The following is a 13561-nucleotide window of genomic DNA, read 5'->3' as shown; positions in this document are numbered from 1 at the left end:
AACTTCTAATCTGGTGCGCGTCTTTTATTTTGACAGCGAATGCTCACATGCGGACCACTTATGTGCACCCGTGTAAATAACATAATGTTCTGCCGGGTGTGTTGTTGGTTTTCCCTCGATTTCTGAGTCGACAAGCGCCTTTGTTACTGGGACCAGTCATTTTAAGAAAGGCCCCTATTAGAACCCATGAGAAATGCAAGAAATGCATTATTGCTCAGTCTGCAATATCTTTCCCAGAACAAACACCAATTGCAAACTAAAAATAAACCTGAAAAATCTGTTTAGAACAGCGTACTATGTTGCAAAGAGTGAACTACCACTGGCAAAATTTAGCAGTCTTTGCAAACTTCAAAAAGCAAAAGGCCTAGATCTTGGTTCCACTTGCCTCTTACCCGTGACTTCAGTGGAAATTTCAAATTCAGGATCTGACACAGACTGATTCCATGTCCTACACAGTTCTTACAAGTTCATAGAAATTTCTGTTCAATTAGAACCAATTAGAACCAAGTTGATGTTTGTAATTTTTATACAATGTTGTAATTTGTGTTTCAACAATTTTTTGATTAAATTGTTGAAACAATTTAATATTACAATATTATACATTAAAGTATAATATTGTAAAGGAAACAAAACAGGAAACAAAACATCAATCAAAAAAAATTGCTCTCTTTTTTATTCGGGCTACTTAAATTTATTTTGGGTGAATTTTGTGTATCGTTGCACCCTTAGTTTTCGGATACGTCTGTTACCCACCAGCTCGATAGCTAGCCGGGGTTCAAGGCTCACTAGAGCCGGTGAGAACACCAAACTCCCAGAAAATCGTTTTCAAACCCACTGTGTTTGGCTTTTTTCAGTATTTCATTTGTTCCTGAGTAAATTGGTTTGGCTGAGATTAAAGTTATAGTTTTTACACAGCAAAATAAACGTCAAGCAGACAACTGCTTATCAGAAGTGTGAGATCCTTGAGAATATACTCCGGTGTCCTGTTATATTTTAGATAGCAAGGAGCAGACGGCTGAGTTTATTAAACTCCACCGAAACAATCTGCAAATTTAATTAAAATTTTATAAACTAACATCTTGTCTTTATTTTTAGTTAGCACATAACTTAAACACTTAAAGCTGTAATCTAATGATAGTTATATCAGAGCAGATGCATGCTGGTGCAATGAGCTGTACATTTTACATCCAATGGATGCATGATCTGATTAGTCGACTAATCGCAAAAATAATCGGTGACTAATCGACTATCAAAATAATCGTTTGTGGCAGCCCTACCTACCTACTGCTAATACTACACAGATTTAGCACATGTGCTCATTCTTTGTACAAAAAAGGTCCAGCAGAGAAGGGAAAAGCTCAGTTTGATGTGCTTTGGAAGGATCTGTACAGCTAGTAAAACTCACCTGTAAACACTGAGGATTTAAACGGAGAATGCTCCTACATGAATCCCAGAGATTCATGTTGGATAATGCCATGAACACAGTGTCCTCTATACTGCCACTCATATCACTAAATTTAACACTGACATAGTGACAGGACTATGCAACAGCTACGCTTCAGTGTATGAAAACTTGACATCTAACAGGAATTACAAGTCAAATTAAAGCATGATGGTGGCAGGCGCCATCTGAGAAACCTGATACCAACTGTCCAACTAGCTTACTCATTAGCACATTCTGAAAGATGTCAAACTTGGTGCAATTACAGTTACAACCAACAGTGATGGAAGATTTTTTTCTCCCTCCTACAGAAGTGTTAAATGTCAATTGTTTTCTATCAAACAAGGCACTTTTTATAGTTACAATGTTTAATATAAAAAATGTCACTGGCCAAGACAAACATGGAGAAAAGTATCTCACCACTGTCCTCTGTTTGTTGGGGAGGTAGACTCGGATGGTTCCTCCACCTCGGGGTGGATCCTCTGGACTGGTCTCCCCTGAGGAGGAGTAGGAGGAGGAGGTGGAGGACATGGTGAGAGGCAGGAGGGAATTGGGGGAGGGCAGGGGGGGGAAGGGAAGACACAGTACTTGGACACCAAAGCCTCAGGAGAGCTTCATGCACAGTGGGGTCCAGAGGAGTTTTGCCCTTTACCTAGAACCTACACAAACACAAAAAGAATATGAAAAAGTGCACATAGGTATGATAAAATTGATAACGCACAGACTTTAACTACTTGTATAAACATTAATAGGTAATTAATGTTAGAAGAATACTATAAATAAGTTTTTGGTCGCTCTCTTTAGGGGTTGTACAGCAGAAAATCTACCTCCGATAACCCTTCCCTAGCATCCTCATCTATCACACGAACCCTCTGTACCCCTCTCCTTCACAACATCCCCAAACCTTCCTCTTTTCCTCCTTGTCTAGAAGATCAGTCTTCAACATCCTGTGTTCACCATCACTCCTCTGCACATATCCAAATCAACTCAGCCTTGGCCAACTTTGTCTTCAAACCGCTCAACCTGAGGTGTCTCTTGGATGCACTCATTTCTAATTTTGTCCATCATAGTCACTCCTAATGAAAATGTTAACGTCTCCAAACTATACATCATAGCAGCTCTCACTACCATCTTGTAAACACCTTTCAATCTTGCTCCTGTCCTTCTGTCACGAATCTCCCCTGGCACTCGTCTTCCCCCTCTTTTACCATTTCTTTTGGATAAAAATCAATTAAATTAGTAAGAGGGAGTGCTATTTTCTGTCTCAACTACTGTACAACACGCTAGTAAAAACTTTAAAGTTTAAAAATCACATACTTTAAAGTGTTGTTGAAAATAATAGTTGTTTGATTAACCCAAACACTGAAACCTCGCGAAAGCTTTTTCCTGAGTTTTGAATTGTCCCATATACCGGTTAGCTTGTAATCCAGTGGCACCAACAACTAAGGTGTTCGCAAAGTGGCCTACAGGAGCAAGAACTAACTTTTTCTAAACGTTGTAGCTCATATTTGAGACCGGGCGAGCTTGGAATTAACATTGAAACAAACCGCTGACAAACAAAGTTGCACATTTGGTTAACAGCCGAAAGATGCTAACGCTAGCTCATATTAGCCCGGTAGCCTAGCATGGGATTCGACTGCCTTGTAAAATGACATTTCGAGTTTGGGGAAGCCATGTTCCTCTTGGAGCGCGAGTTAATTGTCTCCGGCTAACTAGCTGACTGCCTTTCAAGGTAATTTGTAGTAAGGAGGTGCGAAGCGATATAATAAAAACATAATTCCTACAAAGCAAAGTAATCAAGAGTTTTCGGAAATTCCTCTTCGCTCAACCAGCTAGCAAACTAGCATAGCTAAGCATTAGCATTAGTTGGAACGGGAGAGATTATGTGGCTGCTTCAGTCACTAGCGCAGTTTACAGTTAAAAGCTTTAACGCGAGTCCCAGCCTGCTAAGGTTAGCAAACTTAGGGGTTTTACCACGGCGTCAGGCTGGTGCCTACTTAAGAGTCTCTTTTCAGATATGCAGCGAATAATTTCCTTGACATGCTCAACACAGGACGGTCCAGATTGTGCTATGCAGTGCTTACGGTGACAGCAAAATCTCCTTTCGTCTCAGTGTTCTGAAACAGTTGGGATAAATAAAAAGTTAAACTCGTACCTGTAACGGCCATCTTGAATTCTCGCAATCTGGAGGCGAATCTGTCAAGAACTTCAGGGGAAAGCGGAAAAACTCCATAAATGCTCTGTGCTCATTGGTCAACTTCTGTAGGCGCGTTCTTTCATTGGACAGAAGCTGCAATCCAAACGGTGGGAGCTGCTGTGTAACGACACACATGTATACTACAGCAAGAGTATAGACACCTGTGATTATTGTTCAGCGTTAAAACCGGTGGAAATGACAAATGTTAATCTGTTTTTTAATTATATTTTGATCACGAGTAAATTAATTAATTTAAAAAACTGTTACAAGATTGTACTAGGGTTACTGACACAAGTATAAATGCATACTAGTGCACTGTTCAGACACTTGACACATATTTGCGGATGTGTCATTTTGGCAAATTGGTACTGAAAAAAGGATGAAAATCTCTGTGGTGAAATATAACTTTAAGGAGAGAGAGACAAAGGGTGACAAAAGAGAGGAAAAAAAAGCACACACAGGCGGAATACATGTTGTGGTTTAATCTGAAAGAGACAGGAGACTGTAGTGGCAGGGGAGAATGTAGTTAAGGTAGCAGTCTGCAGAACGACTTCAGACATCAAAAAGAGGAAGTGAGCAAAGGCAGAGGCAAGACAGACAGCAGGTCCAGCTGGAGGTGGCAGATGCGAAGTCGAGGATGCGAAGGTTTTCACTGGAATGATCAGAGTGGATAGGATTAGAAAGGAGTACATCAGAGGGGCAGCTCAGGCTGAGCGGTTGGAAGACCAAGTTAGAGAAGCAAGGCTGAGATGGTTTGGACATTTACAGAGTGACGGCAGATATGTTGGACAAAGAATGTCAGCCAGGAGCAGAAGGCAAAGACCCGAAGGCAGATTGGTGTAAAAAAAAAAAAAATTATATATATATATATATTTTTTTTAAAAAGAGACTCATTGCAGATCAAGTAAACACTTTATTATAAAAGCATAACAGCATAAAAAAGTTAGAATAGCCATATAGAATGCAATGCTTTATACTGTATATATAACCCTACAAATAGGGTGGTCATAAAAAACAGGGCTCAATCTACTTGAGCTCAGCTGTCCTATTCCTCATCACTGTAGACATCCATAGCTGTTGACTACACTTGGACTTGTCATCCCTCGTTATGCTCTTTTAACAAAAATCACATATTATTTTATAATTCCAGATGATGACTCCGTTCCTATTCAATGCTAAGGAATCTTCTTTTCTTCGCTGTGTGTGTATATGCGTGGTGACGCCACTCCACATCTGCGGTGACCTCGTTCTCCAGGGTTCCCAGTTTGATCATATACACTAAATAGAAAGAGGACGTGGTGTTAATATTTAACGAGCCCAAAGAAAATTTGTACAGAGCAGAGGATAGTAATCCATTTTTTCTACAACTGGAGTTTCCCCTGATGCTCTTACTTCCAATCAGATCAAAATATCTTTTTTCTTCCTGGTGTTGCACATTAGTATACAATACATTACACAACACACAATACACTGATTTATATTAAAAATTGAAGCTACATATTTTTACTATACATTTTTAAACTTCCAAAAAAGTTTAGACTACATGTACATAAAAACTGTAGAATGTAAATTTCATGAAAAATACTAAAGCAGCAATGGCACCAACATACCTCAAAAACTTGCGGAGGTGGAAAGAAAGTGTTAACCGTATGAATTGGCAACAGCTCAGTAATATGAATGGGTATAAAAAGAGTTTCTCAAAAGTACAAATGGGCAGAGGTTAACCAATCAGAACAACTCTGTGTCTGCCATGGATGGCTGTGATGTTCGGGCCCGGAGGCTGCACTGCATTATGCAGCATGATTCTCATGAATATGACTGCACATGCTCGGCAATGCTTTCAGAAATCATAGTCAAACTAATCACAATTTGAAACAATTTCCACCAGACTAAATTGGACTAAAACACACCATGTTGTTTTAATCCTTAAATCAGGTGTAAATTGCTTTGATGTAATTTTGTAAACCTTTCATTGATCACAAGAAATCCCTCTACTACTGTAAGGACAGCAGCCATGCATTGTCTAGGGTTTTTATTGTGAAAGGTAAAGACAGGAAAAAAAGTCTTTCTCCTATGTATAAAACAAATCAGATTTCTGCTATGGATCAAGTAGTGACAGATGGAAAAACAAAGAATTTCCAGAGAAAATATAACCACGTCAACAATGGTTAATTCAGTCTCTGAAGAGCGGTAACTTTCCATACTTACATTTCATTTCAAACCTGGGCCCTACTTCCGTCAGCTGTATGTTCTTGTGGTCTGTTTTCTTATAGGTGTGATGTCTGTTAAAAATAAATGCATCATATCTTACTCTTTAACCCAAATAGCATTTTGTTTATATGAATTTTCACTTTTGATGCTCACCTGAAAGAGATGAAGTCTTCTTGGTTGGCGAATGTGATCACACGCCTGCTGTCCTCCTTTGGCACTGGAAAAAGATACTTGAGGATATTGGATACCTGCGTGAGTAGAATTAATTAGTTGTACGCACAAACAAGCGGTGAGAAAGAATATCCAAGGCATGTGCTGTCCAGCACTCACTCACTCACTCACCCTCTTGCCGAGCCGTGAGGTGAAGTTGTGAAAAATGAGGTGGGGGTAGGCCTCAGACATGGTGCCTATGTCGGGAACATCGTGCCTCATTACCACGTTGTAAAGAGTGAAATAAGCTGTTGGGCCAAATGGCAAATGGCACACCACCAGGCCATCTGTAAATATATAAGAACAAACAAAACTAAGCAAAATAACAAATATTATGGTCAATACTGAGAGTTAAACAAAAACCCAAAACACTCCATTATAAATTTTAAAAGTGCAGAGTTTTCATATTGGTAAAGAAACTGTGTTTGTTTCTCTAGTGTTGACCTAACGTGAAGACTATAGGGCAGCTAGAATGAAAAAAGAAAAAAAAAAAACAGCAATGCACATGTGCAATGGATGTATGAACAAGCTGTACAATGTGGTCTGAAACCACCAACCAGTTTTAGCACTGTTGGTGGATGTTGTGCATACAGAACACAAAACTACATAGTCCTTTATACCCCACGAAAGCTGAGTGGGAGTAACCATTAAAGCTCTTCTGAACTGAATGTTTCTGTCATATTAGAGCCTGCCTGTAGAGCAAAATGACTGAGTGTGGGGTTAATGAGGGTGGACTTTGCAGCAAAATGAATAAGTGAATAAAGCAAGTATACCTGGCTGTCCTCTTGTCTCATGCACGATGACGAGGTCGGTAACACTGTTAGCTTTGCAGGCTTGTACCAATGCAGGGATCTCATGATTTCCTCTGTTCATTCGCTGGGCCCCAGGGAACATCAACTTTACCTCCTGGAATCACATACAAGATGGGATTCGTGTATTATTGTCAACTCAATTTTTAATGGTCATGGTCTACACTGCTTTTTTTTTTTAAATATATAAAACCCGAACCCCAGGTTGTTATCAATAGCTGGGGCAGCGCCTTATACAGCATCACTGTCTGTATTTGTGCAGCTAAAAGAGAGCAAAAACTTCAGAAGACAGAAGAGTTTACCACCGACCACAAGCCTCAAGAAAAACTCAGAACTACAGCAAGGCATGCAATATGTGGCCAAATTAGGAAAAGCAGCGCAGAAGAGGTGTGTGCATGTCAGGGAGCAGTGACAAAGTGTAAAAAGTCACACATCTGCACAGATCACAAACTCACTAAGGCTACATCTACACCGGATGAATTTGAAAACTGTGTTTTCGTCTAAAAACGCTCCGCATCCACACTATGGTTTTCACAGAGTTGTTTATCCACACTGAAACAACCTAAAATGCTTACATTCCAGTACTGCGCATGTGTGTAAAGTAAGATGATTCGACCTGTGTCATTTCTGTCTGCCATTTATTTACTTTCCAGCCCTTTGAAGCCCATTGTGGCAAAATGTCGAGGAAAAGCACCAAGTTTTTTTAAATGGACTGACAATGACGTGGAGTTGTTGCTGTGAGTAACACGAGAGTACAAAGTTGCAAAAGCGAGTGAGAATTAAAGAATTTGAAGAAAAGCTATCTGAAGCATGTACAAACTGATATTAATCTTTAATAGGGCTGTCAAAATTGAGAGCAAACAAAACAAATGCTGTATAATTAAGATAGGCCACCACTATTTTAGTTTAATTGGTCATCATATGACTAAAGTGTGTCGCTTTGGAGAGCATTTTCAAAAAGCTCAGTTTTCCTTGACCAAAAACGCCATCTGTGGACGGACGGCCAAAACGGAGAGAAAAAGATGCGTTTTCAAACGAAAACGTATTAGTGCGGACATGGCCTAAAGCACATAATACAAATCACTATGGGGTCTGACAAACTACCCAAATCTGTCAGAACTAAAGCCCCTTTTCCATTAGTATCTACTTAGCATGGCTCGCCACAGTTTTCAAGGTTTTCCATTTAGGTCACAGTACCTGGCAGCAGGTACTTTTTTAGTATCTGCTTGCCCTGGGTTCCAAACGATCTGAGCAGGTACTAAAATGTGATGTTGTCAGGCTGCATGCCACCGATTGGCTGGTCAGTAGTGTCACTTGATGAGTCATGACAGTATCTCATTCACGAACATCAGAACCGCCACTTTGGAATCCCAGTAACAAGGGAAATAACTACAAAAAACAACACTGTGGTCCCCTGAGACTGGCGAAAAGTCACAGACTGAGCAGTGGGTATGTTCTTGCCTCGGTGTATACCTTTGCTGTAGCGTCCGTGTCACATAGTAATTACTTTGTGGGACGCTTGGATGCTTTGCTATGACGACAGCCATGCATAACAGGTACTATCTGAATGTAATGGAAAACCAGTCAATCCGAGTCGAGTCGTGGCGAGTCGATCCGAGTAGGTGCTAATGGGAACGGGGCTTATGAGTCCAACTAGCACAATGTAGCCACTTACAGGAGGCAGCTGTCATTTCAATTTTATTAATATATCACACTTGCTGTTTCATGCCATCTATTACTTTTTATTACAATATGTTTTTGCTATTTCTACAATATCTGCATATGATACTGTGGTCAACAAGAACCTATTAATCTGAACAATCCACCTTTTTTCCTTAACCTCCTAAGACCCGAACTCTTTCATGGCATGCATTTTTTCTCTTTGCTATTGTGAGTCACAATTAAGTAATGATGTGCAAAACTCTTTATTTGGTGTCTGAACACAGCAGCATTTTTCTTGAGTACAAAAACAAAATGAGAAACAACAACTGTGCCACTGTATGGCTAATTTGAAAGAGCAAAATTTTGTATTGTGGTCTAACCCAAAATGTGATGTCCACATATGTGGACGCCAGGTCCTAGGAGGTTAAGGCCTAGTTTTACTACGCGTTTTCACATGTTAAATGGCTCACTTGTCTCTCCTTTTCACTCAAACAAACAACAGACTAATGGAAACACACACACACGTTCAAATCAAGCCGACAGACAGAAGCACCCTTCATCCTTTTTTCTCTCTTTGAGTGTAGCTGCTCCCTACACAGACAATCATTTCAGAAGGGGGCAGATATTCAATTTAATTTCAATCAATTTTTATATATATTACTGTAAGGTAAATATAGCTCCTACAATAATACAGAGAAATCCAAAACAATCAAATAATCCCTTATGAGCAAAAACTTGGCGAAAGTGGGAAGGAAAAACTTCCTTTATACAAGAAGAAACCTCTGGCAGGACCAGGCTCAAGGAGGGGCTAGAGAATTGTTGGATTAAAAATTAGTTGTATCCTTCAAAGAGTTTTGAAGCCTGTCAATAAGCCTGCATATCAGTATTTTTTACATTTTAATGCAAATGTCAACAAAAGCACCATGTAACACCATATTTCTAAGTTAGCACTATTTGTGCTATTTATCTTTTCATTCACAGAACTCCATTTAAATTCTTTAATACTGGACCTCCCTTGGTTTTAGACCAGGGCTCGCAAAATTTCAAATCCCTGGTAGCCCTTCGGGCAGGGACTCTTCAGTTTTTGGTAGCCCAAAATAAATTTAAGTAGCCCGAATAAAAAAGAGAGCAATTTTTTGATTGATGTTTTGTTCTGTTACAATATTACAATTATACATTAAAGTATAATATTGTAACGGAAACAAAACATTAATCAAAAAATTGTTGAAACACAAATTACAACATTGTATAAAAATTACAATCATCAACTCAAATACTTGGTTCTAATTGAACAGAAATTTCTATGAACTTGTAAGAACTGTGTAGGACATGGAATCAGTCTGTGTCAGATCCTGAATTTGAAATTTCCACTGAAAAACTGGTCCCAGTATCAAAGGCGCTTGTCGACTCAGAAATCGAGGGAAAACCAACGACACACCCGGCAGAACATTATGTTATTTACACGGGTGCACATATGTGGTCCGCATGTGCGCATTCGCTGTCAAAATAAAAGACGCGCACCAGATTAGAAGTTGCAACGCGCGTTTGCGTCCATATAAAAGCACTGTTTTTGTCCGCTAGAGTGGGATTTTCATGGCACATTCTGCACCACATCTCTGTGCGTTCATCATTTGTTTGAAGCCAGCTCACCTCCTGCAACCACTTTTCCGAGAATACGCGCTTCTTTTGTGGTTCGGACTCCTTCTGACATTTCTTTGGAGGTGGAGGAACACCAAAGTAATTGCTTAAAGGAGCTTGCTTCTTCGACATCTTTAAGAGTTCTAAACAAATGTCTGTCCTCCTCCAGAAAATCTTATGTATGCAAACACGCGTTGCAACTTCTTATCTTGTGCGCGTTTTTTTTTTTGACAGCGAATGCGCACCTGCGGACCACTTATGTGCAGCCCTGGTTATTTAGCTTGTCGTATTGCAGCCACAGAAATTCTTTTGTCCATGAAACCATAAAGCTGCACTTTCTTTTTGCCTTATAGTCTGATTTGTTATAACTTTTCCGTTTTGTGGTAAGCTTTTCTTTGGCTGTCACTTCTTCACCCTGACCTGTCTTATTTGGCTCAGCAGAACTAAAATATATATCCTGCTGCTTTTACACAGGCACTCACATAACGCTCAGCGATTCTCTGCGCGATCAACCTCTCACATGTTTGAGCTGCAGGAGATTTCACTTGTCATGTTTGCATAGTAAGCTAACAAATGATAAGACGATGTCAGAGGAATTGGTGCACAAATTATCATCACTCACCAATCAGTGCTGTCGCTCTCTATACACAGTTCGCGCGATTGCAAAGTGAAAGCAAAAAACAAGTGCAAATTCAAACGCGATTTCAATATGTCACATATTGACAGTGGGTCACCGATGCCAATGACATAATTACCCAGCTACATTTCTGAAAGAATGCAAAAGCATTGACATATATTTTTCCTTTCTATGATAGCCCGACGGGCAGGGCAGAGATAGATTTTGGTAGCCCGACTGGCAAGATCGCTAGCCCCGGGACGTCGGGCTAGCGATTTTGCGAGCCCTGTAGACGTTGTTCTATATTTGGAAATTATAAAACATCTCTTTCAATTTTTCATGTGTTTCCATTTTTCATCTGTAATATACAGAAACATCTCTGAAAACTATGAAGAACCAGGGTTGAAATAACTGCACATGCCATTAAATATGTGCTGTAGTAAATGTTTTGTGTTAATTCTGTCATTGAGGTTTTAGATGCCTCTACGTGCTTGTGCTCAGAAAGTGATCTAACCTTGGCAAACATTTTGAGCCTGGAGCTTGGGTCTCTGGATGTAGTGACCATGACTTTAGGATCTTCTACTCCAGCCCATTTATACTCATCATCCACATGAGAGCTGACACCTGCGCGCACAAGAAAACACCAACATTTATGAGTGAACAAAATGTGAGGAAAACTGACAAAATGCTGCTGATAGTAAGAATTCACGACACTTGCCTTCTGCCCCTTCGTCGTCATACTCCACTAGTTTCTGTAGCTCAAGAGCTTCTTTGCGTATCTCAGTGGGAAGGAGATGATTTTCTGCAGAGAAGTAAAAGATGTTTTACTTCTGTGTGGTCAGAGCATTTTGGTGCCAACTCTGGTCAAGCAAAATGTAGTTGGAAAAAGGATCTTAATGATCACGCCAACCTACCGTCGAGGGCACCCTTCAGCTTCTGCTTTTTCTCCTCTATTGTTCGGAGCCTGTCCTCCTGTGCCTTCCTGTACAGGTACTCCCGCCTCAGTCTCACCTCTCGACGCAGCTACGCAAACATTACACCAAATTACTCCAAAGACAGGCCTCTTAACATAATGACATTACCTTGCAAAATGACATTTGCCACAATATCTGAACATGTCTACACATCTCACACAACTTAGGAAAAATGGGTAAGGGACTTTGTTGAAAGTTAGTGAGAAAACAAGACGAAATTAGAAATAACTTATAATCGTAAAAACTTAATACATAATGGCAGACACATAAGTAGAAAGACTGAACATATCTGAACAGGTCTATGCTTAAATCTTCCTACAGTAAAAATTTTACTTAAGTAAAAAAAAGATAATTTAAATTGAATTAAGGTCACTTTGGACTGGTTCTTATATAACACTAGTTAACTTGAGCACTTAAAGTGTTTCATAACTCGAGCTTCAGCATCTTGCCCAAGGATACGTTGTCTGGACTGGAGCCAGGGATCAAACCAGCAACCTTCTGATTTGTAGAAGACCTGCTCTACTTCCTGAGCCACAGCCACCCCATATAATTAAGGATCTAAAAGCAGTTACTCTAACTTGGAGAAATTTTAAAATGAGGAAGCCACTAACAATTCACTCAGCTCATTAACCTGGATTAAAAGGAATGAAAAGTAGCGCAATAATAGCAGCAACTTCATATAACCCCCTGGAGTTGGGAGTTAAACCCAAGACACTCTTTTTGGAATTAAAAAACAAAACAAAAACAGATGCTGATTTTACAACGACTAAAAGTGCATTGTGATTGTTACTGTTCTAATTTTAACATTCAATCCAGTCCCTTTCTCCGTAGACTTACCCAGTAATTTATTTATACAAATGACTTCAAATGACACTGATGAACAGACTCCTTAAACTGAGAAGAACAGAAGAGTCTGTGGATTTATTTCATTAAACTCTGTGACATAAATGATTAAACAATTCTCAAAAACCCTGGCATTTGAACATAAACCCCACTTTATCTATGTTCTATTTTCAAGGTACACAGACATAAAAGTTCAGTTACAAAAAAAAAAAAAAGCACATACAGTGTCCCGTTAATTCACATTTAATAACCTACAGGGGTTCGCCCTTCACTGTTCTGTGTCTGGCAATCAAGATTGTATCTTCATCAGTCACATTTTAATAACACATTTGTGAGAATTCACTAAAGGTTACACGTAATTCTCAATTATTTCTTTCTGACACTCCTAAAGTGAGCACAAAATGTCATATTTCTGAGAGCTGCTATCTTTGTTTTGATTAGAAAACTCACGCTTCTTGACCAACGAGCAATTTTTTTTTTCCACTCATTACATAGGCTTCGTGGGTTTATTTTTCCCAGTTATACACCAGTCTGTGACGATACAGAAAACGCAGTTGGAACGAAATAAAGCGTTTAAACAGTACTCTAGTATTTCAACATTACCAGTTACAGAACTTTACTGCTGTGCTCTATGGCTCTATGTGAATGCGTGCTAACACTCGGGTGGGGAAATGCGCTCGGTACATCCGCCTTGAGCCTGGCTTCTGTGTCAGCTTCGACCTCTACAATCTCGTTTTGGTATCAAACTAAAACACAAATTAACGCTCGCACAAACCTTACAATTTTTTAACTTACCATGATGTGTTTATTGCTAGTAGCTAACCCACGCTACTCACGTGGACACGGAGAGAGACGAGCCTACAAGAGTTTGCGCCATTGGCTGAAAGAAGGACCAATGGCAAACGTCGATACTGACTTGTACTGTACTGTACTGACTCATTTTTCAAATTAAAAGCCAAA

General features: G+C 39.6%; 2 protein-coding genes across 2 annotated transcripts in view; both read right to left on the bottom strand.

Moving 5' to 3' along the window:
• Positions 1-3669, bottom strand: part of araf (A-Raf proto-oncogene, serine/threonine kinase) — a 22932-nt gene extending 19263 nt beyond the window's left edge. Inside the window, exons 1-2 of the mRNA XM_005745811.1 lie at positions 3597-3669; positions 1862-2100 (exon numbers count right to left, since the gene is read on the bottom strand). Of these exons, the coding sequence (XP_005745868.1) occupies positions 1862-1972 (111 nt within the window). The 5' untranslated portion in view covers positions 1973-2100; positions 3597-3669. The remainder of the gene's footprint in view (positions 1-1861; positions 2101-3596) is intronic.
• An 862-nt stretch (positions 3670-4531) lies between these two features.
• Positions 4532-13502, bottom strand: imp4 (IMP U3 small nucleolar ribonucleoprotein 4). Its single transcript, XM_005745810.1, has 9 exons — positions 13397-13502; positions 11699-11807; positions 11503-11586; positions 11299-11408; positions 6833-6965; positions 6192-6346; positions 6003-6097; positions 5847-5920; positions 4532-4916 (listed from the first exon to the last, which is right to left on the bottom strand). Exons 1-9 carry the CDS (start codon positions 13397-13399, stop codon positions 4804-4806), a joined length of 876 nt encoding a protein of 291 aa, XP_005745867.1. The 5' UTR covers positions 13400-13502; the 3' UTR covers positions 4532-4803.
• Positions 13503-13561: the final 59 nt, after the last annotated feature.

The sequence above is a fragment of the Pundamilia nyererei genome, unplaced genomic scaffold (genome assembly GCF_000239375.1).
Source record: "Pundamilia nyererei isolate P.nyererei 1_Seehausen unplaced genomic scaffold, PunNye1.0 scaffold00167, whole genome shotgun sequence".
Classification (NCBI taxonomy): domain Eukaryota; kingdom Metazoa; phylum Chordata; class Actinopteri; order Cichliformes; family Cichlidae; genus Pundamilia; species Pundamilia nyererei.
This window is presented reverse-complemented; position numbering and strand designations above follow the sequence as displayed.

Coding starts and splice junctions, on each gene's coding strand:
- imp4 (XM_005745810.1), bottom strand. Junction 6,098..6,191: donor CCTCACGGCTCGGCAAGAGG/GTGAGTGAGTGA, acceptor CTACTCACGCAG/GTATCCAATATCCTCAAGTA. Junction 5,921..6,002: donor GAAGACTTCATCTCTTTCAG/GTGAGCATCAAA, acceptor TATTTTTAACAG/ACATCACACCTATAAGAAAA.